The sequence below is a fragment of the Tyto alba genome, unplaced genomic scaffold, assembly GCF_018691265.1.
Source record: "Tyto alba isolate M040663 unplaced genomic scaffold, T.alba_DEE_v4.0 Super-Scaffold_10, whole genome shotgun sequence".
In the NCBI taxonomy this organism is placed as follows: Eukaryota; Metazoa; Chordata; class Aves; order Strigiformes; family Tytonidae; genus Tyto; species Tyto alba.
Window position 1 is genome coordinate 232550 of NW_024881262.1, and position 23879 is coordinate 256428.

Below are 23879 nucleotides of genomic sequence, written 5' to 3' on the forward strand. Positions count from 1 at the left end.
GCTGCAGTGTTGTGCATCTATTAATTTCAAAGTAAAACACAGTCAGCAGAGCAGGAAAACTAGTCCTTGTGTTAATGGCACAACTGTTTTGAAGCTTAATTTGCTCTTGTCCTGAAGCAAGAACAGAGCCAAAGAGAATAAAAATAGCTAAACACGTTATTAGGATGATGACAATTACGACGAAGCTCATACCACATATCCCGGTCCACTCTCTTCCCACACCCATCTCCATTATGTTCTGAGCTCTTGGTAGAAAAGGACAAGGTATGCAAGAGGCTTGAGATCGCTGCTCAGGTCAGAGACCACCACCTTGAACACAGTTCCACACACAGGTAATGTATCATAATGGAACTCCCAAAAAATTAAGTAAATTGAACATGGGCACAAGATGTTGGTGTCTGTACAGTTTTCAGACTCAGGTCTGAACCATGAAAGTCAAATTCAGCCCTGACATGAGCAGGTAAAAAAATTCAGGAACTTTACTGGAATCATATCTGCCTTGCACCCCTGTTCAGCAAGAGCACTGAGCATTTGCTTAACTTTGAGCATGTGCATGTATTCACCAAAGACGATGGGAATAACTGCATGCAGACAACCAAGTGTTGCTGCAGGAACTATAAAAGCATGTAATTTTAATGCTTTTTTTTTTTCCCAAATGCAGCCAGATGGTGCTGTACAAATTCAAAATGTATTAATGAATTTTTGTTAATTACTTTTTTTGTTAAGCATTTTTTTTTAAGTTCTTATATATAGAGAAAGGAGGTAAAAGAGTAAAAAACAGAAATGAAGCAAATACATTGTTGTAAAGTGTTTTTACAAATATTCTCAATAATGTTTTTATGATTCTACTTGTGAGACATCCATTTTCATTTTGTTCTCAGCCTCTCTTTTACAAGAGCCTATGATATGATAGTATGTACATTCACCCTACATTTGGTCTTTCTGCCTGTACAAGATGAAGTTACTAAGGTTCCATGGTGTAACTGGAGAGAAATTTGATTTACATATAGTTTGTACGTGGGAAGAAAAGTACCATCATAGTCTTGTTGTTAGAAGCCTGTGTAGTATAAAGACCCACATCAAACTTAATTTTCTGCATATGAAGAAAAAAGGCATTTTCAGTACAATTCTAATAACCTTTAATTTGGTGAGTGATTGTAATAATGTCAATTATTACTTTTTGAAAAGTGCCGTTTTGGTAGAATGCAATGAAAAATTATGTGTTCTGAAATAAAATAATGGAAAAAGAGTACCTCAAATTCCTAATTATAACAAACATTAAAGACCTTTTCTTCCATTAATTTTACTGAGATAGCATGTTTAAGAAAACTCAGAACCCAACATATTTAGCAAAACCAGCATTCAAAGATGCAGACAGAAAACCAAAAAGCTTGTAATTAATTTGAGGTTTTCATGACTGCTGCCTCTAAAAGATGACCAATCCTTTGTGAGCACTTCTCCCTTCTGGTAAATCTGCTCTAATCATCCAGACCTCTATTTCACACCTAAAGGATTTAAAGATGTATGTGTCCCTTTCTTTGCTACCCACAAAGTCTTCCAGAGGTCACTGAGATTCTCTGGTCTGTTTTCACCACTGATGTGTTTTCTCCCAGTCATTCTCCTCCAGACTTAGAAGAAAAAGGGCATCACTCCTCACTTACTTGCAGCTAGTCAACCTATCACATATACTCTGCTACTCCTCCTCAGAGGGCATCTAAGTGCGAGAATTTTTCTTAGGCTTCTTTTTGCATTTTACAGAAGTCACTAATGTTTCAAAACATTACAGCAACTTATGGTTCGCTAATAAACCATCAGAAAAGTTCAGCCAATTGGCATCATTAACCCAGTAACAAACATGCTTCTACCTGGTACAAAGAAATGTCATACTGTATTTCTAAATACAGTATAAACAGATGTTACCCTAAAATAACCACGAATTATGGTACAATCCCAAAGGCAGAAGGACTGAAGACATGAAGTAATAATTCCACAAAATTATTATTTCCACAGAGGATGGAAGTAAGGATGTGTAACCTGGGAGGAATACAGATACATCGTCCGAGCACACAGGGATGAGCTTAGGAAGGCTGAAACTCAGCTGGAATTGAATCTGGCCAGGGGAGTCTACGACAAGAAGAAGGGCTTCTGTAAGTACCTAGGTGACAACAGGAAGGCTAGGGAGAACGTGGGCCTGCTGCTTTTCCTACGAGGAAAGGCTGAGAGAGCTGGGACTGTTCAGGCTGCAGGTGAGAAGGCTCGGGGGGATCTCACCAATGTACATGAACACCCGCAGGGACGGGTCCAGGCTCTTTCCGGTGGTGCCCAGGGACAGGACCAGAGGCCATGGGCACAAACGGACACACAGGAGGGTCCCTCTGAACACCAGGAAACACTCTGTCACTGGGAGAGCGACTGAGCACCAGCAGGGGTTGCCCAGGGAGGTGCTGGAGTCTCCAACCTTGGAGGTATTCAGAAGCTATCTGGACATGGTGCTGGGCAGCCAGCTCTGGGTGGCCCTGCTTGAAAGAGGGGGAGGGACCAGATGACCTTCACAGGTCCCTTCCAACCTCAACCACTCTGCGATTCTGTGCTTTTGTGAAAGCTACTGTTTTTAAAGGTACTGAGAACTGTAACTGCAGCACATAACAAAGCCACCAACAATGGTGTTATTCTCGATAAAATGTACTTCATTCATGCTGTTCCTGAGAGAAATACGTTATTTTCTCTAAGATAGCTGATTAATATGCCATGCAAAACACATCATCACCAGTGAAGTTGCCCGTAACAGAAGAAACACAGTTGTTAAAATTTTTTATTTCCTTAAGTCAGTGCAAAGGAAGTTACATATCTATTTTGTACAATGCGAGTCTTTATATAGAGCTGAAATTAAGAAATAGAATAATAAACAAAACATCCACAAAGAACCATCTCTGGAAGGTCTTCAATTCAGAGGTATTAATGTAAGATCTGAATGTGATTTTATTATAATTCAAAGTCAAAGGGTGCAAGTTATAGAGTTGGGATCAGAGTCAAGAATAACTCTGTATGTTCTGCCTTCATCTTCAGTGCAGCATGAACATGGTCTAGTATGCAAACCAAGTTAAACTGAGAATTAATCAGTGATAGTTGTTCTGGATCTATAAACAGATGCAGAACAGGAATTGGTCCTTACAACACTGTTATAGCTGGTAAGAAAGACATCAGGTCTGTAACTCCTGACAGAAGGCCATTTTGTGTTCTGTTCAATGGTAGTTTAGAGAAGAAAATGAAATGTTCTATTTATATTAGCTTTTTGGCTACCCTTACCTAAAACAATGGTTAATCTTGACATAAAGTAACAAAGTTACTAATTGTACCTGGTAAAAATGTGGATGCGTTGAACTAAAGGCTCTTGAACAAACTAAGAGTATCCTTGGCATTACCTGTCTCAGTAACTCCTCCTGACGCATCCTAATTCGCTCCCTCTCCATCTGGATTCTCTGGAGCCTCAACTTCTGCTGCTGCTGTTGCTGTGTGGTCAGTGCAGTGGGCAGGTTCAACAGCCCTGGCTGTGGCGTCTGGGGAGGACGACTCTGCTGCGACATGGCTGTGCTGGGTGTTATTTGGTGCTGGTGATTCATGACTGTGGGAAAGAAAGTAAATCATGGCTGGTTAAGTAGGATTATACTTTAAGATAACAGAGGGCTTAGGACACATGTTGCTCATTTACTGTGTAGAATTCTTAGAACTACTGTATTTCAAATGACTGAGATAACGACTCCATCTGGCAAGATCTGGTACTAGTAACTGCTTAATAAATTATTTTTAGTATTTCATATGTGTATAAAACATGAACACTTATAATACTGCAAGCATTTATATTTATCCTGGTATGTTCAGATATTTACCTAATGATATGTAGTAAATGACATGCAAGTTTTTTTAATTGAAAATTCCTCTACAAATCTGTGCCTATAATATGCAGTAAGCTAGTAAAAATGTTTTAAATTTTAATATTTTCTTTATTTACAGAGCTAAGTTAGTTATTGTCAGAATAATTACCAGCATAACTAATGAGCACTGTGTGTGTTTTCCAGCACTATGAAGGAGATATACACTTTTTCCAATGACACTCCGATGAGCGATGTTCCAGTTCCAGTTCCAGTTAAGAAGCAAACCTTGTAGTAGGTCCTGTTTCCTAGCAGGCTGTAATCTCTGTGTACTCATCTATAAGTGAGGTTTAATAATATTCTTATATCTTGTAGAAGTGTTTTAAGCACTCCTTACCTCACAGGCACTCACACATTACAGTAATGAAAAGCAGCTTGAGAACTGTAACTGAAGAAAAAAAGTGCATCTACTGAGATCCAGCAACAAGCTGGATTGTCAGAAGTGACAAAAGCAGTGCAATAAAAAGACAACAGAAACTATCAGAAGCTATGTATTTCCATAGCATCCTTGATGTTTTTTCACTTACTTTTTCAAAGCAGGTGAAATGCAAGGAAAAGATAATTAAATTGAATCTGTACCACATTCATAAATAAAAAAGGAAAGTAGTGAGAATCACTGCTAACTTTTCTTGATAGATGTCTGTCCCCTTTGAACAAACACTGCCCTTTCCAAATGGCCTCAGCCATTCAGTGTTTCAGGATGCAAGCAGTGTAAAGTTAGCTATCTGTCCTGGGTTGAGTGAGCTCACAGTATGAGAATTACTATCAACAGCAAAATAGTGTGATTATAAGTTACTAAAACATTATACCAGTTTCATTATCAAACTCAGCAAAAATCTTTATCAATCGTACTGAAAGAACTGCTCAAATTTACTGCTGCTTTAACAGTTATATCAGGCAAGAATCGAGTTTAATGAGTTTTTAAGAAGTCTGTATAAAATTAATCCAAAAAAAGACACCACGTTCAGGCGTGGCATAACTCCTCACAGGAGTTACATAAATCAGCTATGGCTGAATTTACAATGCATGGTTTCATTTGCAAATGAAAAAGGTCTAGTAAACTACACATTAAGGTGTCTGACTTTAGAACTGATTTAACAAACCAGAGGGATTTGTAACTCTTGTTGAATTCTGGATATGCAAGCATCATATTGTATAGTTAATGTCTTACAAAGAAAACAGCTATAGTCTTTTGCACATTTGATTAACAACTGAAACCTTATCTGTTAGAGTATTCAGATGTGGAAACGACCCATTAATTCCCCACCTTTGGTGGGATATTCAAAAGGTTCCTCCTGGGAGTAAATCCATAGATAGCAAGTGAGAAACAGGACTATTTGTAAACAAACTTGATTTATACCCATGTAAACCATCTGAACCCTTTCACTTGCAAACAGAAGGCTGCTGGTTCAGGCAGTTAATACTGTTTAGACTGTTAATGTTACTTAAAGCAACATAGTATTTTCTGGTCAAATTCAGCAACTATAAATCAGAGCAGAATTCTCTGTTGGATGGGCATTTTCATTCAGAGAACTGTGACGAAGGAAATTGCAAGTCTTTGTAGCTCCACTGTCACTGGTAGTCATGCCACAAAACTAAAATAACCATTCGGCATCTTCGACAGCGGGTGTCACTTGGCCATGGAAACAGAAACACCCCTTCTCTCAAGAAATGCTTCCCTCTTAGTAACAGGCTTGGAAAAAAACAGGAGGAATATGAGACACATAGGGGAAACTGCATAGCCTCTGCTTGTACCTCCTTTTTATTTTTGAGTAAAATATATCAGTTCAAAGCAATGAAACCTAATACCTTTTGTGAACCATGGAGTGAACAGTTCCTTCTTTTATTTCCCCACCTTCACATTTACAGTAAAAAACACATACAGTATCTAAAGACAGTCTGGACTACAAGGGGTAGCCATGTACTGTTTTAAAAATTAACTGACGTTTTTGCAAGGATTCTTTCACTAATGGGGCAATAGCATAATTAATGAAGCTCTTACCTTTTAACAAGAACACCCCAGATACTAAAATACTCTCTAGAAGAGATACAATATTTTTGTCCAAAGGGCTAAGATTTGTATCTTCTTTTTTATCTTTCATTCATTGTTCTTCTCATATGAGAACCAAAATCTCAACTCAGTTCTGTGCTTCTCAGACCTGAACGTATTTATGCTGTGTACACGTCTCACCTTGAAGGATACAACACAGCAAGCAGTGTTAGAAGTGTGCATTGAAAGAAATGGGTTGATGTTTTTACGGTATGGATCAAATGTGTGATACCCATACAATGCAAAATGCTGAACTTCACTCACTCTGCCAGTTCAAATTTAAAATTTTTTTGAAAGATTTATGCTAGCCAGCTTTCTACCAAATCGGGTACTGTCTTGTCTTTCTGAAACTGAAGTAATGAAGGTATACAGGCATTAGGCCAGCATAAACTTTGCCTTGCTTCATCTGACAGAAGTATTTACATGCGCTTACGTAAGATCTTAATCAAATTCTTCCTTCTGGGTGATCCAGTATCACACAGGTCCAGCATGCAAAGACTATGGAAGCATTTGAGAGTGCAGCTGCATGATATTTTAGTTTCAGTGGCAAATCCAGCTCAAGAAATAATCCAAGTTAAAAGCAGCCCTGCAGTAATATGACCTTTTCACGGATTCAGTTTATGTGTGGTCCACAAACAGCTGTATCCACACAAATGACATCATGCTTCCACATGAAACCAGAGTGTTGCTGTTTATCATCTCTTCCACACCCAGCTGCTTGTTCCTGCCCACATGCTACCTCTTTACTGAACTGGCAAAAGCATTTTTGTGGCCACACAGCAAACTAAAAATTGCCTGAGGATAAAAAGAATATATTTTCTGGCTAGATCAGTTCCCAGCAAAAGCAACTGGGTAGCCATGAAAGTGCTATGTGCAATCAACATAGGAGTCCAGGTGGGAGAAATAAGCTGATTGCAGGAAAGACAGTCCAAAGCCTGCACTGATCAGAAACTTTTAGGTGGTAAAAATCCAGAGAGGTTAGCAAGCTGCAGTGCTGAAAGAGGAAAGGTAGGAATGAGAGTTGGGTGCAGAAATCAAACCACTTTCATGATGGGAAAACAATGTATGGAACCACATTTTAAGATGCAGTGAATCTAGTCTTACTCACATTAAAATAAGGAAGAAATATTATAAGTACACATATATAAATTATATCACTGTAAATCTGTTGTTAAGTTGCCAGGACCATAAGTGTTTAGGCAGGAATCTAACTTTTCTCATATGCATGAGCACGTGCTCAAATTTTTGGCATGTTAGTGGTTGAGTGAATAGAACAACCATGGTAAGAATCCAGGCTGGCTGAAGGATTATCACAATATACTAAATTCTCCATAAGAAAATTGCTTTCATCTAAGCACATGCAAATGATAGAACCAGGCAAAGTTAAGTAAAGATTAATAGCATGTATGGTGTGTCTGGGATATACTCTGGGCTAGGGCATGAGTTGTAGTACTATTCGTCATGGCTTTTTGTTGCCTTTCCTATATAAAATACTTCATTCTTCTTCATCAGCTGATCTGTACCCATGTTGTATCACAGATTAAATTATACATGCAAGAAGGCAAAGAACAAGACAATATGAAAATGCTGAAGAATATTTCTCCCTGAGCTGTGGTCCCCAATAACACTCCAAGTCATTTCTTCTCATGGGGACAGACAGAATACTTCAGTCCAGTGAACTACGTATCTTTGAATAAAGTACTTTTCTTTCAAGAAATACTGACCATTGCTACATACCACCAAGGAACTACAGTAAGCTCAGTAGAATGAGTAAAGTAAGCATTCCCACACCTTGACATTAGTACAGAAATTATATCACACTGAATCTCCTACAAATCAAGTATGCTGTAAGGATGTGATCATATTTCTAAGACAAAACAAAAATCTATTCTACTTCCAAAAAAAAAAAAAAAGTTGTTTACATCATCTGGGTTTGATAAAGCCATAGCTGTGGTAAAGGAGATGCACAGAAGTCAAAGTAGTAGGCAGGAGCCATCCTCAGCCAACTCCACCACCTGCATTACTTGGCTTTGCTCCTGTTTCAGTCAGTGCCTTTCTCCTCAGAAGTTTGTAGGTCTAAATCTCTGGACACAGGTCTGCAAAAAAACAGATCTGTTCAAAACTACCTCCAAGTTAGGATGGCTTTCAAAGAACCACTGATTTGGGTTGCAGTGACAAACTTACTGAAGGTCATCTGAACCCAATGACACCATATTTTTCTCCAGCATTCACTGCTTCAAGAAAAAAAGGGATTCATGAAACTCTCTATTCAGTTTGAATACCAGACACCTACTTTCATAGCAGCCCAAACTAAATAGATTCAGAAACATTAAGTATAGAGGAGTCATGTATCTGTGCTTTTAAACAAGTACAGATAATTTTGTCAATGTATCTGGATAGAGTATGGTTATGATAATGTCTTAAAATGGAGCATTAAATTGATATGGTGATAAAATAAATTTTCTTTTTTTTAATATAAATCAAAACCAGTTTATAAATACACAGATTCTAAGGCCCAGGGTTTGATCCTAGCAACTGCATAGTAACATCATTCCACTTGAATTATTCTTGAGTGCAATCACAATAATGTCCCATAGGCAAATTTAGGATATACATGGTCTACTTTTGTGAAGTCAGATCTAGTTTTTGGGTGTGTGCATGCACACATATAATGCACATGAAGTTAATCTAATGTAGCTCAAAATAAATAGTAACTGGAAATAAAACCAGTACAAAACACGAGACTGATGATTTTTTTTTTATATCTATTATAGAAAACAAAATGAAACCAAAACCTAGGGCATTCTGCAGCGCTTCCCACAACAACTTCTGCATTCAGCTCCTCTAAAAATATCTCCTAAGGGTCAAAATGTTTCATGTAATGTAATAAAAGAGCTGACTGAGAACTAGCTAAAGAGTTATTCAAACATGGCAGATTTGCAAGTACTCTTTTGCATTGGTTCCACTGAAAGGCACTGAAATTATTATGAGCAAGCCTTCAGTGAACGTGTTAAGGTTTAGGGCTTTTCTATACCAGCAGTTCACATGTCATGGCATGTGGAACGTGTCTTCTGCAGAACAGCCTATCCAGGTGATCCTCCAGACTTTTGAGAAGTGCTGCCTGCCACCTTCAGGGGGTTACTGAAGCCTGAGCCACATGAAATGCAGCATATCATCTCCAGTTTGAAACCCTTGCACAGGATAAATGACGAGGCCAAAGACATGCTGCACACAGAAGAAGTGCTTGCTCCTTTCCCCCTCAGTCAACAGCCACCCTGCAGCCACTGCCACTTACCTCAGCACAGTTCTTGGCCCATGTTAGGTGATTTGGGCACTGAAAAAATCCATACAGTTTGTGTGCTAGCAAATACCCACAGGGAGCAGATAAATCCTTCATACGTGTCATGTTTCCCTGCTTGCTCGGTTCCTTGTCATCCTCCTTATTGTGTAGGAAACCAGCTGACCCACTGGCCTCACACTGATAGAAATGCTTGAGGTTTTGTGTGAACATGCACACATGCTTGCTTGCTTGCCTGCAATGGGGGCGTCACACAAAGCAGCACATTTTCCAGGACAATACAGGGGTACAGAATGTACTCCTGAGGAGGCAGAGTACAAGAAAAAAGTTAAAAGAGCTATTGCCTGCAAAAGAGCACCGCTACTGCAGCTGTGCTACACAATACACTGCAAACACAGAATCAGCAATATAAATACCTCACTCAGTATACAGAACTGACCACAAAAGATAAACATGAGAAAATGGTGGAAAGATCATACTATCTCACTGGGCAAAGTATACAAAAATGAATGGGACAGTATTACCAGGAATAATCCCTGAAAATAATACAGATGTAGTATATACACTACAGAGACAGTAATTTATGGGTAATATTACGTGCATGAAGAGTCTCCGATTCAAGACAGAAAACGTTTATAGAAATTATGACTATGGCTGTCATGAAAATCATATAACTGATAGCAAAATGTCTTCAGGTACCAGGAAAATTCTAACTGAAATATCCAGGAAAATGAAGAAAACAGCAATAGCCAGTAGTGCTGAACAAGTATATGAGCTCCAGTTAAAGGATCTGCAAATTCAGAAAGACAGGCTGACTGAGAACATAGTTTGGTAAGCACAGGAATATAATGGGGAGAACTCCCTGATTGTACGCAATGGACAACTGTGAGGAACAGAACCACTTTACAGTTTTTGGTGCTAGAGAGACCTTTGGGTATCTCACAGTGTTGTGTAAAGTTAGTGACTGTCAGTATCTGTCATTTTCAGCAGAGTTGTCTGCAATTTCACAGGCAAGTCCAGTATTTCTGATATTAAGCAATCCAAAGACACTGTATGGGCTCCTCATTCACCCAAGACAGAAGTTCTTTCTGTTTATGGTGCTAAGAATAGCATCCAACATTGATATCCTCCAGATAAGCTAGGACTGAAATACAGTGGATTTTCAAAGTATTAACTAATATGGTTGGTTCAGAGTGCGGGTTAGTTTTATTACTTATACAGATCAGTAGTAGCTGCATCAAACAGGCATGGGTTAGTCCTGTGCTATATGCAGGGCCAGTCTGGGTCTACAGGCAGCTTCGCTACCTGTAGGTGGTGCAAAGCCCACACTAAATAAATCCTTCTGGACCTTGTGGAAAGCATGCAGGCACTTCCCAACCACCTTTGCAACATGCTTCCAGAATCAGGTGTTCTGGAGTATAGCACAGTGATGCCAGTATGTCATCCAACATGACTTCTCCAGAGGAACACATGTAATTTTGTTGTCTCAAATCTGGGTTCTTCACCCAGTGTGCAAAGAACCAATCAACACACTGAGCTGAGATACTTGTCTTTATTTCTAGTCTGCAGAGGAGGTGCTGGGCATCTAACACCAGCCGGCACCCAAAACACATCAAGCATTCCTTTTTTATAGTAACAAAATGCAGCTGATTGGTATTCTCAAACTTCCTTATACACCTCTCACCCTCATCATACACATACAGTTTATCTCATGTATAAAATATTTGGGGAGATTGCCTAATTGATATGGTCATTATTCACAAGTGGGTGTGTACTTCAATATTGCAATTACCTAAGCTTATTATAGGATACACTCTCATCTTGACTTTATTTCCAAAATCGTGCACATAAAACTGTACAGCAGAAATTTATCGCTTTCTTCTCCGGCCAGTTTCTGTGCTGTCTTTGTTACAGATTAGGTATGCTCCAAGGTTTTGATGTGACCAAGTTCCTGTAGTCCTCCATCAGTTACACATGCCGACATAATTGCTCAGTTTGGAGTCTTTGTAACTCTCAACGTTGTTCTTTCCACATCAACTTTATCCCCAAGTTATGTCTCCTGGAACCCACAGACTGCAGTGCAGAGGCACCCACTTCATTTTGTGCAAGTGTATTAGCACCAGCCTTGAGAGGATCATCATCAGACCTGGGCTAGATCTTCATGTAATTTCAGATTTGGGATTCTCTGCACAATGCTCTCAAGATACCTTTATGACTATACTATTGGAATGCAGACAGGCTTATACTGAAAACTGCAGCTTCCTACATCAACAGCTATTAACTTTAAGATACTCTGATCCGAGAAAATCAGAAGACACAAAGAAATGTCCAGGTCAGAGAACATGAAGTCTACCAACGATAAATAATCTTTCCATGTTACCTACACCTAGTGGCAGCTGAAATACTTGAGATGATGCACAGAAAGGAGTTGTGGTGATGTTAGACACAAAGTCAGAGGCACAGAGATAGGCACTGGCAGTATTAATGAGAAACCTGCAGCACTCATAATCCTCCTAAACAAACTATCGGCCCAGAAATCCTGCAGTTTGGAAGAGAAGTTAAAGCTACTGAATGATGCTTCAGAAAACCTAATGCAGTAGTACTGCACAAGCTGCAATCAAAAGAATTTGCCATTGGAGTTCTGACAGATGGAGGAAAGGGAATTCTTGGTGAACTGAACAATTCCGCTAGGAAGACAGCTGGCTGCAAGGCTTTGAGATGTTTGGCAGAAATCTGCATGTGCTGCACAGTGTGTACAAGTAGACAAAGCAAATCCAACAATTTGGGGATTACTGGGCATAGGTGGTTCAATATAGTGCAAATGTGCAGTAAATTCAGTTGTCCTGCTGTGGCATATCGGGCCCCCCCACCAGCCAGCAACTAAGCCCCCACACAGGCATTCACTCAATTCCTCACCAGCCAGCAGGATGGGGAAGGGAGTTGGAAGAACAAAAGGGAGAAAAACTTGTGGGGTGATATAAAGACAGTTTAGTAAGTGAGGCAAAGCTGTGCACACAAGCAAAGCAAAATAAAGACTTTATTCACCACTTCCCATCAGCAGGCAGATGTTTAGCCACTTCCTGGAAAGCAGGTTACTCAGCATGTGTAAGGGTTACTTGGGAAGACAAATGCTGCAACCATGTCCCCTTCCTCCTCCTTTCATTGACCTTTTATTCCTGAGCATGGCAGTATGGAATATCCCCTTCTGTAGTTCAGAGTAGCTGTCTCGGCAGTGTCACCTCGCAATTTCTTGCGAAGGAAAAGGTGGGAAAGGAAAGCCTCAACAATCTGCAAGCTCTGCTCAGGCACAGCCAAAACACCAGTGTATTATCAACACTCTTCTAGTCACAAATCCAAACCAGCACAACAGAGGCTGCTATGAAATTAACTCCATCCCAGCCAATCCCAGTAGAAGGGCAGGGTGAGTGCATAGCACTTGTATAGTAAACTAAATGCTTCTGTAAATTTCATTCTGTACAGATGCAACTGATCTGAGGTACTCTTCAGTACCTTTCAGTCAGAACGTAAGAAACTAGCAATTCAAAATGAATATTAAAAAAAACCTTAAGCTCCACCTGAATTCAAGTCTGGGTAAAAAAAGGAAACCACATCTGGAGGCAACTGGACATCTTGTAGCTCCACTGAGCTGGCTTCTCTGCTGGAGAGGAGATTACACGTTTTCTAATGTCTCAAACTTTCTGACTGCAAAGGGAGACTATGTAAAGGTACATCTTTGAATAAACTAAAACACACTAGCTAGTGATTTCTAGTTTGCTATATATGAAAAAAAACTTCATCCCATAGTAATCTTATTACAGAAAATGTCTTTATACACTGTGAAGTCAAAGGTTCTGCTCATATTGGCCCTGTGTATGCTTCTCCACATTTCATAACAGAAAACATGACTGTTTCCTTTCACTGTGGCAAAAAAATTGAAGTTTCCAATGTATGTAGTCCTGCAATGATACAATTAATATGACTGGGCCTTCCACAAAATAAATTAAAACCAAGGTTCAGTTTTGCTGGAAACTTTCTCTGTGACCTGTTTTTTGTTGAAAATCATGATGTGCTTTTACCTAATCTATGCTTGCAAAAATTATACTGAAGTTTATACATCTGACAAATTAAAACACCATCCTATACAGGACAATTCCAAAAAGTCTCTATTAATAGAGTATCCGATTTTTGCTATTATCAACCTCTAGTTTATACATCAATTGATAATGAAGTGTGCTTTTACCAGTAATTACCTGCGCCTTCCTAGACATTTTCTTTACAGAATCAACGCCATTTAAATCCGTGGTCACATTTGTCTCTCATATAATTGCGCCAAGACTTATGAGCACTTAAAACGATTTCCCTCTTTTTTCTCTATTCCCCTCTCCCTCCATACCTTCTATGCACAACACTACATGTAACATCAGGTCAGTTTTATCCTGCCACGTGATCTCCTTGGGCAAAAAACAGCATCCAGGCAGAATTCCAGTCTCCTCAAAAGAAGTGTGGAGAAGTATGATGATATAGTTATTACAGGACCAAAACTTCTCACTGCTTTTGCATTTTCCACTGTGTGAGTTCTTCAAATAAGAAAAAAAAAAAAAAACAAAAACCAAAAAACAGTAAGTTGCTTTTCTTAAGGGTAGAGTTACAGCGTTATGCAGGGGGACAAGAGAAAAATAATAGTACCTGGAATAACTTTAAGCATATTTAATATGTCTGATATGGTCTAGATTTCAATTAATAGTGAATCTTTAAATAGATTAGTTGGGATGAAAAGAATCCCAACAATGGAAAAATTACCCCTGTGGTATATACATAAGGTTAGTTTGAGAAGTCTTCTACCTAACTGCTTTTCCTGGAACCAGCCAGCTGAACTTCTGTACTGAACAGTTCGGTAATTCTGGTTTTGAATATAGCCACTAACTCTTTGTCACTGAAGGTCTGAATGGGCCCAGTAAAGTCAAAGGAAAGTCCTGTCAACTTCAGTGAGCAACTTAACAGTACAATGACATTTTACAAATCTCTGTTCCTTATGATATAATCATATGGCACATTTGTTGTGCTATTTATGCAATTTTATTAATACCTGCTATTATTTATAATTTAATTCTGAATTTGTATTTGAATGATATGAGGAACATAATGGAGTCTGGGTTGAAAAAGAAAAACCTGCCGCTCATGCTCCAACTAGATTACCCAATACAAATACTGATTTCAGTACAATGACATTCATCTAATAAATCAGTGGCACTTTAACAACTCTTTTCAGTCTGTCCTTTGGGGAGTCTTAGGACCTCTGGACTGTTTTTGAGAGGTCAGAGGGTAACTAAGGAAAATCAACTGGTCTTCAGTAAGCTTAAATTCACTCAGCAGGGTTTGGCACTTCCAGTGTAACATTTCTAAGGTTCTGTAAACAGGAAAAATATAAACAGCTCAAATCTACCACTCTGCAGTAAAGAAGATTGGATATAACATAGCAGGTGAAAAGTAGTCACCATTTCAGCAGACGGACTCAGGGTGGTCTTGCATTCAGTCCTCTTGGGATAAAAAAAAAATGTTTTGCAAAATGAGTAAGTCTCTTCAATAAACAGCCATTACACAATTTTCCAGCTCAAATGAAAGTGAGAAAAAATGTGGAGCTAAGTTCCAAACCTGGACTATGTGGCCACAGTTTCATTGCAGTCCATGGAATTACAACTATTTAGTTCACATCTCAAGTTAGACCTATGTAATTTTCTTTTTCCAGTTAGATGAAAAATGAAAAAAATCTTTTATTGCTTTTGGTTTTAACTTAATAATGGTATACTACTGAATTAGATTTTCTGATAATTGTAGGATACCTTTCTGTTGATGACTTTTATAGATATATAATATACAAGGATTGTTTTGCGGGCAAGAGACTCTGCAAGTTGCAGAAGCCAAAACATGCAAGTGTAAATTGTTTCTGATGTATGTGTTGAACTGACTGTATGAACTTTTATTATTTTAGTGTAATAAGCGTCTGGATCTTTTTCTCTACACTGTTTATAGGCATCCAGAGCCTAATTCATATGAACTGGCCAGCGTCAGGTGTCACACAATGCAGACTGATGAAAAACAAATGTCTATAGAAGTTAAAAAAAAAAAAAAAGAACAAACCCAGCCGTATTACAGTTTTGACTTAGTCACGACATTTTGAATAAAAAAAAAAAGACTAGGCTCCACTCCTTTTCTCTCTCTGCTTCTGCCAACAAAGAACTGCTTGTTTCACTTATTTCCCAGAAATAGCATTAGCCTTCCAACAAGGTCAGCAAAAAATGCTGCTTTTCAGTTCTGGTGCATTTTGTTCCAAAAATCTGTAAAGTATTAAACCAAAAAGTTGTACTATCCCAGTGCACAGAGACTCCTTTATTCAGATTTCTGGGCTGAAAATAGCGATACAGAAATTTCTCAACAGTTTCAACTGTTATGCCTAGATCTGTGATATTCACATTTAACTAATCTTTCCTGTCTTCAATGATTCAAGCTTAAAAAAGCCCAAACGAACAACCTGCAGGTGCAGCATCAAAGCTATGATTTAGCAGGAAGTTAAAATATTAGATTTACTATGTAAACACTTTTAACAATAAATCAGTAACAACAAATAACACTGGGAGCTGCTCGACTGGAGAGGCAGCTTTAATGCTAATGAGAAATTACTGATGACCATTATTATTTAAATTATTTATTAAATTATTTTTACTTTTGTTTCATGTGATCTTCAGCTTTTACTTTTCATTCAGTTTGAAACTCTGAAAATGACAGTCCACTCTTGCACTGGCATATGTTTGGATTACTAACCTTGAAGGGAAATCTCATACCAACAGGAACTTCTTTGCATTAAAATTAGAAATTACTAGATTTGAAACAATACCAACATCTCTTTTGAACACATCAACCTTTAACATGTCGGATTTACTAGGTAATCAGTTGATGGTTTAAAGGTGTGTGTCCTATCTGATTTACCTGATACTTAAGTTAATTCCTATTAGTCTCTGGAACTATTAGCCACTGTCCTTAAAAAATAAATAAGTTACTCCATCTGAAACCTGCCTGATAAATTACTTCTTAGAGGTTTTATTTGCAAATGACAAAAAGAAAACCTCGTTTTTTTCCAGAGCTGTGTCATAAAACTCTCACAGAATGTGCAAGTCCTCTACAAAGCTTTCAACTCTTCTATAAGTATTATTTCATTAACCAGAAGCAGGTGCCAAAATTAGTCACGTTGACCACAACTGAATTGTGTCCTCTTCTTTCAGGATATCCAATAATTAAATATGACCTGGAACAGGAAGCCTTTCCACTGTGCAGGTGGTGCGAGGGTATGGGCTACACTGAGGGAAACACATGTCCTCTCAACGTTATGCACTTGTAGCCAAATTTCCAGCCAATGCAAACCAAGCCTTGCAAAATCTAGACCATTTTATGTATGTTAGTTATCACTAAAATATATACCACCTGTTTTTAAACACTTTGGGAGGTTCTGCATTCTTATCTCCAGAGACTCACTCTGACATGGTAACCCAAACTGCATTTTATCACTCTCAAACAATAGTAGCTACACCTCTTTTATCATGGCAGGATATGGAAACTTTGGTTCATGTGTTTATTGCTCTTAGACAGGATAATTACATTGTTTTATTGGTTGGTTTCCTGGCTGATTAAAAAAATTGAAAGCAGAGGCAAAGTGCCACAACTCCCAGTTGTATTCAGACCCAATTAAATTACCCATAGCAATACAGCTGAAAGCTAAATTTTTTAGATTCGCGGATTAATTTCTATACCGCAAACAGTTGTCACTGTAAGAGGGTCTTCACATTAAATTCTACTGTGTAATACATAATGTCTTTCACCTTAGAGAACCAGTATATTTAATAGATAAAACTATCCTGTTTGTATCACTTGGGTCATGATAGCATGCGGATCTTGTGTCCTGGGTTTGAGTGGTGGGGTTTTTGGTGGCAGGGAAGGGGGCTACAGCTGTGGCCCCCTGTGAGAAGCTTCTCTAAGCTCCCCCAGCTCCACATCAGCTCCACCTCTGCACCAAAACTGAGCCAATCAGCTGCGCCTCTGCGAGAAAGTATTTAAGGAGGGACCTGGGAGGAGGAGCTGGACTTGTGAGGAGGAGTTGCTGCAGCTGCCTGAACACCAAGGTCAGTGGCGGAACGGAGGAGGAAAAGTGGGAGGAGGTGTGCCGGAGCAGAGACCCCCCTGTATCCTGTGGTGAGATGGCAGGGCGGCCCCCCCTGCCGCCCATGGGGGTCTCTGGTGGAGCAGATGCCAACACGCAGTCTTTGGGGGGCTACATGCCATCTCAGGCAACTCCACCTGAAGGAGGTTGGGAGCCTGTGGGACTAAGCAGCCCTCGCTGTTGTAGTTCGGCTCTGGGAGTGAAACAACATGTGAGGGTGTCCCACATCAGAGCAGCTCAGGAAGGGTCTCCCTTGGGAGGAACTCAAGTTGGAGAAAAGTTGTGGAGGACTGTCTCCTGTGAGAGGGGGACCATGCTGGAGCAGGGAGAAGAAGTTCCAGAAGTTCTGCCTGCCCCCTCCGAGACAGAAGAAGCAGCAGCACTGACTACACCCCTCATTCCCTGCCCCCTGTGCCACTGGAAGGAAGAGGCAGAGATATCGGGAGCAGATCTGTGCCTGGGAAGAAGGGAGGGGTGGGGGGAGGTGTTTTCAAGATGTGGTAATGCTTCTCACTATCCTACTCTGTCTGTTAAGTGTTGTTAGTGTCAGTATTAAATTTATGTTCATTTTTAATTCCCCTAATGAGTCTGTCTTTTGCCCGTGACCGCAATGGGTTATTTATCCTTCCCTGTCCTTATTTCGAATCTCAAGCCTTGGCTTATTTTCTCCTTTTTGGCACTGGGAGGATGGGTAGAGTGAGTGGCTGCATGGTGGTCAGTTGTCCTCTGAGCTCAAACCACGACATCGTGATAGAGTAAGCTTCTAAGTTAAGGAGCTTTCTCTTCAGCAGGGGAAAAAAAATAAAAATCAAATAGTTCCTCTTCTGAAGTCTGACACAATAAATTAATATGGCTGAACTCTCAGGATCAATGCATACACTGACCCTAAACAAATTAACATTGGGTTTTCCACTGTTTTATGCCTGAACGGCTTGATCTGTAAGATGGAGATAAATATTACCAGCTTCTACTGCAGATGTGCCATGTTTATTTTTCTTATACTCTATATTTACACATGATCTGATTAGGTGAAAGTGCAGGTGTCAAGTGCAAACAAAAGTATATGTAGCACCCTTCTCCCTCTGTCAGAAACTGTTCTCTCCTCTTAAGTGTGTCTGAAACTCTACCTAGTGCTGACAGCACAACACCCATTTTCCTTATCGTGACAGTCTCCTATCTGATGAAAGTGTGAGAACTGCACCAGGACCCTCTAGTCTGTCACAAAGGTTTTCAAGACCTGATTGCAGAAAGCCCTGAGCACCTGGTCTGATTGCATAGCCAACTCTGCTTTGAGCAGGAGGTTGGGTTAGAGATATCCCAAGGCCCCGTCTGACCTGAATTATTCTGTGATGGCTATAACCTTAAATTTTGCAAGGCCCCAACCCTCATCCATGTGTGGAAACTTATCCAGCTTATTTCCTTACCTCAGAATAGGCATTTTTGCAAGCTCATAATATTATTTATCTTCTAACAGCTGTCTCTCAATTCAGTACATCTGAATGAGTTCAGTTTCTTACAATACCCCTTTGAGGATGCCACTAACAGGTAAGTGATAAAAAAACAGCAGCACAGAGATAAATTAAAACCATCTGCCCCGGATACAGATCGAGTATGGGAACACTGGAAACCTCAGGAATTATAACATTAAGCACCTTTATGATTTTTTTTTCCCTGCAAATATACATTTTAATGAGTTAATCTTGACAGATTCTGAGAAAACATATAGTTATGAGGTCGTATGTCAGTATTCAGAATTAAGAGTGATCCCGGTGCATTTTCTGAAGGCAGGATTAACTGGGCCAAGAGACGCTATGAACTAAGATAGAAATTTACAAGTTATGAAATTACCAAGTTATCAACCATCATCATAGAACAGCCCAGGTTGGAAGGGACCTCGAAAGATCATCTTGTCCAAACTTACATGGAAAATAATAGACTATGAGGGAAAAAATCAGATCAGGGTAAAAGAAGATGGCTCAGCTCTAATGCATAGGGGATCTAAACAAACATAGCTTTGCTCATCTCTTTTCTTCACTCTTTGTTACTTCTTCCCTGACAGCCAGCTCATACATGATTTCAGTTTTTACAAGCCTTTCCACCCACCAATCCCATCGCTATGCAAAGTCTGATAAGTTCTCTTGTGTGCCAGAAGTGGAAAATGCAAAGTGGTAAAACCAGGTATGTGTTTCTGTCATTGCTGATGCTGTACTGTCAACTGTGAAGAGAGGCGAAGATGACAGTGATAGCCAGACACTAGGGAGCATCAGGGACATCCAGCTTGGCGGGGCTTTGGTGAGTTTAGTTAGACCAAACACACATTTTAACCACAGTTTCTAGTTAGATAAACTGAAAGCCTCTAATCACACCCAAATAAACTCAAAGGCATTTTACAAAGTGGCAGAGCGCCCGAAACTCTCAAACCACCAGACTCTGGGCACTACTTAACATGCAGCTTAGTCACTCACACAGGACCTAGAACAACTGTGCCTTCTTGTCTGCAACTGGTATTTGTTCTAAGGCCTAAATCCTACAACCCCTGTAACATGATGTATGCCACTTTGCCCAGAAGGTCTTCTGAGTGTTTCTGCAGATAGTCTGGTCTTTTTGTGCAAGGTTCTTAAGGAACTCGTGCATGTAAGTTCAAGCTAATTCATATAGGAAACACAAAACCTTCTGATAGTATTTATTATTTTATGTCAAACTAAGTTGCAAACTGTTAAACTCGAAAAACGTTCAAATGATGGCCAGATTGTGCTCACCAACTGGATGAAGAATACAATCACAAAAGAAATCTCTTTAAAACAGTTCGAAGGAAGCAGGATGAAAATAGCAATGGTTTTGAGTGTTGCATAATGTAGAACAGAGAAAGACTACAAAACAAGCAGCATTTGATTAAAAATTGTTGCAAAATAAACTTCTATAAGGATCTAATTTTTTCCCCTAAATTTTGCTATACATAGCCAAAACCCCTCCTCCACAATCTTCGTAGACCAGGGCCTGTCATTAAGGCAGAACAGCTTCCCTAGCTTGGGCTTAGGTGCTTCCACAGAACAATTTAGACATTTAAGTCAGGCAGTAGGTTAACTGTTACCTCAGGTGCAATGAAACTGCTCTCTCCTTCCTTTCATTCACAGGAAGTCAATGGGGCTTGGTCTCTCAATTAAGGGACCTAGGTTAGATGCCTAAAGTAAGGGTGTACAAATAGCCCTCCTTCCACATATGGTCTTTGATTCTACCACAATAATAGAGTTGACTGGCAATAAATAGTTAATGCTTTATCAATCGGCTGGAAAAGGCTATGTTTCAGAATGGGCAGAAAACTAATACATGTGCAGATTCAGCACCCAAGTAAATGGGATTTATGAAGATGCAAGAAATCTAGTGTTTCTGGTTGTCTTCAGTCAGAGGCTGATCATTTTCCTTGTTGCATTCCAACAGCAAAATATACAGTTAAAAGATTCCTGTTAGTGATTCCTTAGTCTATCCATCTACAAACTGTCTTAAAAGAACAACAAAGGTAAAATATTTAGAAAAAGCAGACTGAACAAGTCTGAATATACGCTAACCTGCAACAATATGCTTTCAATCCCTGAGTCAAATTTCCCTTCTCATTCATGAAACTTCATTGAATTTAGTGGTGGCATGTAAATGAGCATAGAAACCTGCCTAGAATGTATTAGTCTTCTGTAAATTTAACAAGATGCATTGAAGGAAGAAATACCTTTAGATGCCTTTGTTATGTAACATTTAAAAAGCAGTGCTTTAAAAGTTGGTGAAAAAACTAACACTGCTGAAGATATAAGCAAACAGTACGAGTAGCTCATAAACAGACAATAGTAAGAAAAAAGGTAGAAAAATACAGCAGATTTTTTAAGGTATGTCTACTAATTTCAATCAGCTTTCACTGTATGTTTTTCTGTGTCTCAAGTGTAGGCATACTATGATTTGGTATCACTTAGTCACAATCTGTGCTTTTGATAGAATGTTTATAAGTGCCTTTGTATACTTCACAGCAAATATTGCTGAAAGGAGTTTATAAACGAAAGCAACAAGCTGTACAGAACAGACCATATTTTCCATCTCTTCATAAGAAGCATAGCAAGGAAAACACATGTGTTAGTAATTGGAAGTGCAGACCAGTATGCAGACCTGGAATATTTAAATCCTTTTAAGTGGCACATCTTCAAAAGAAAAACTTCTTTTAATTCCTACAGTACTAAAAAACGCTAAGGCAAAAGACAGATGCATAGACTTCATTTGCTAAGAAGTTACAGAATTATGGCCAGAAGAGTGGCTTAACTTGGTATCCAGTTTCCATTTTTCCTCTGATGTCTGTACGATGTTGGCACAATCACTTCTGGCTTAGAGATCTGACTGCCGGACCAACAAATTGCTCACTTCAATGTCTGCGCAGACCCAAGAAAGCAGGTTTAGCAGTAACACTCAGCATCACAGAAGAGCAGAAAGACCCTTCCTTTTGTCCAAGATCATTTCAAAATAGAGACATTCTACTTTAGTACTGGAAACTGCAATCACGTGTATTTTAAACTGTCACGTGAAGTATTCAGAGGCTACTGTATTCTGTTCAGATTACTGCAATCTTGTAATTTCTGTGTGTATATATATGTATATATACCAGAAAGAAAAGCTGTTCACCAAAACACACTGACAAAATATTTTTTCGTTTAAATAAATATGGACACTGTGGAAATTTTTACATATTATTTCTAGCAGGCTAATGTTTAGGAAATTCAGTCACAGATCTGAACCAGTATGTCAAGCATTGTATAAATACCTAGCAAAAAGTGGAACCTCATCTATAAATGTCAAGGGTACTGAATGAAATACAGTCTGTATTTGATGTGACAGGTTTTGAAGTCTGTGAAAGTACCCCTGTTGGGCACCTGAAGTCCCATCAAGAACAGACTCTTAATTAGGTGTACGCTTTTAATTATAAATCTTTGTATCCTGAGAAAGACCCTCTTCTAAAATTCAGCATGTAAGTATTTCAGTACAGGACTTGGCTTTGATTCACTTCCACTGACAAACTGGGGGGAAAAAGCTTGCTGTACACTGTCCTGATTTATGGTACCTCCTCTGTTTTTCAATTAGATGTCAACATAAGTTAAGGAGTTGGTATGAACAAAAAACCCTGCTGTCCCATTCTTACCTCTTGGCCATTTAAGAATTGCTACAAACAGACTGACCTAAACACAGCTGTAGTTTGAAGTAATACACACAGAGCAATTATTAGTTTTACCACGTAGTATGACACACTGTAGTACACCCTAGCCTCCTGGGTTTTACTCAAGTTTCTTCTTCAGATATCCACTCTCATGATACAACTTCCTACTGTCCACTAAATCACATATCATAACCAACACCTTTTACTGAATGTATTAAAGCAGGACAGTTACTGAGAGAAAGGTATAAGAAAGAGCTGAAGTTAGTGACCTCAGGGGACAGCCTAGGTGTTTATTACAAATTTAAGAGAAAAGTAAGTATGTATATTGCATTACTGCTATTGGTGACTGTTGGCAGCCAGTTATTTACCATTTTCTTAGTATGCGAAGAGACATTTCTGATGAACCACACTGCAAATGAATAGTCATGGAATCATGAGACCAACCTACCAAAAATCAACCTGAACAGGAATCTGGTCTGTGTTTTCAAGACTACCTATTTGACATAGTTTTGTGATCTTGAGCCTGTAAGTTGACCTACCTGTTCCTCACTTTCCTGAGTGGTAGAAAAGTTAAAGCTGTAGAAGTGAAGTATGAGGGATTATTTGTAATTCTCAATTATACCTGAAAATGTTTTCTTCCATTTACATATTTTCTTTAAAATTTTCAGAGTTTTCATGGCTTTGTTTTCACTAAGGCTCATATCTGGCAAAATACGAGGAACATCAACTGATGCTTAAGTTTAAGCTTGAAGTGCTAAACAGGAACAGCAATGAAACCACACCATTTACAGAAAGTCCTTAGGTAGTTCAAACTGCAAAATATCCTTTTTAGTATTTTGCAAGTAGTTTCCAGTACAGAACCTAATTATGCAAAAAACCCCTACCACCATAAACAAACATGCAAACCAGCTACAACCTGTAACCTGAAGAAACACAAGAAGGACTGCAGACAGATCACCTAACAGCACTTTGCACAGTAAGCTCTGAAAATTATATGTTGGGCTTGTAGAAGCTTTGTACCACCTCTGAATGAAAAATCACCAGAAGAGCTTATTTTTCTATGTTCAATACTACATCAAAAATTTGTCACAGAGTTTGTAAAATAAAATTAATGAGATGTTAGAACCTTATCTAAAACAGTATGAATTCACTTGCTGCCAACACTACAGAGGGAAAAATAAGAAAAGGAAGTGGAGAACATACTGTTA

At 39.0% G+C, this 23879-nt stretch overlaps 1 protein-coding gene across 1 annotated transcript in view; it reads right to left on the reverse strand.

The window, feature by feature from the left end:
* Nucleotides 1-23879, reverse strand: part of WWTR1 (WW domain containing transcription regulator 1) — an 82308-nt gene that overhangs the window by 12532 nt on the left and 45897 nt on the right. The window contains exon 3 of the mRNA XM_033004641.2: nucleotides 3423-3622. Coding sequence (XP_032860532.2) covers nucleotides 3423-3622 — 200 coding nt within the window. The remainder of the gene's footprint in view (nucleotides 1-3422; nucleotides 3623-23879) is intronic.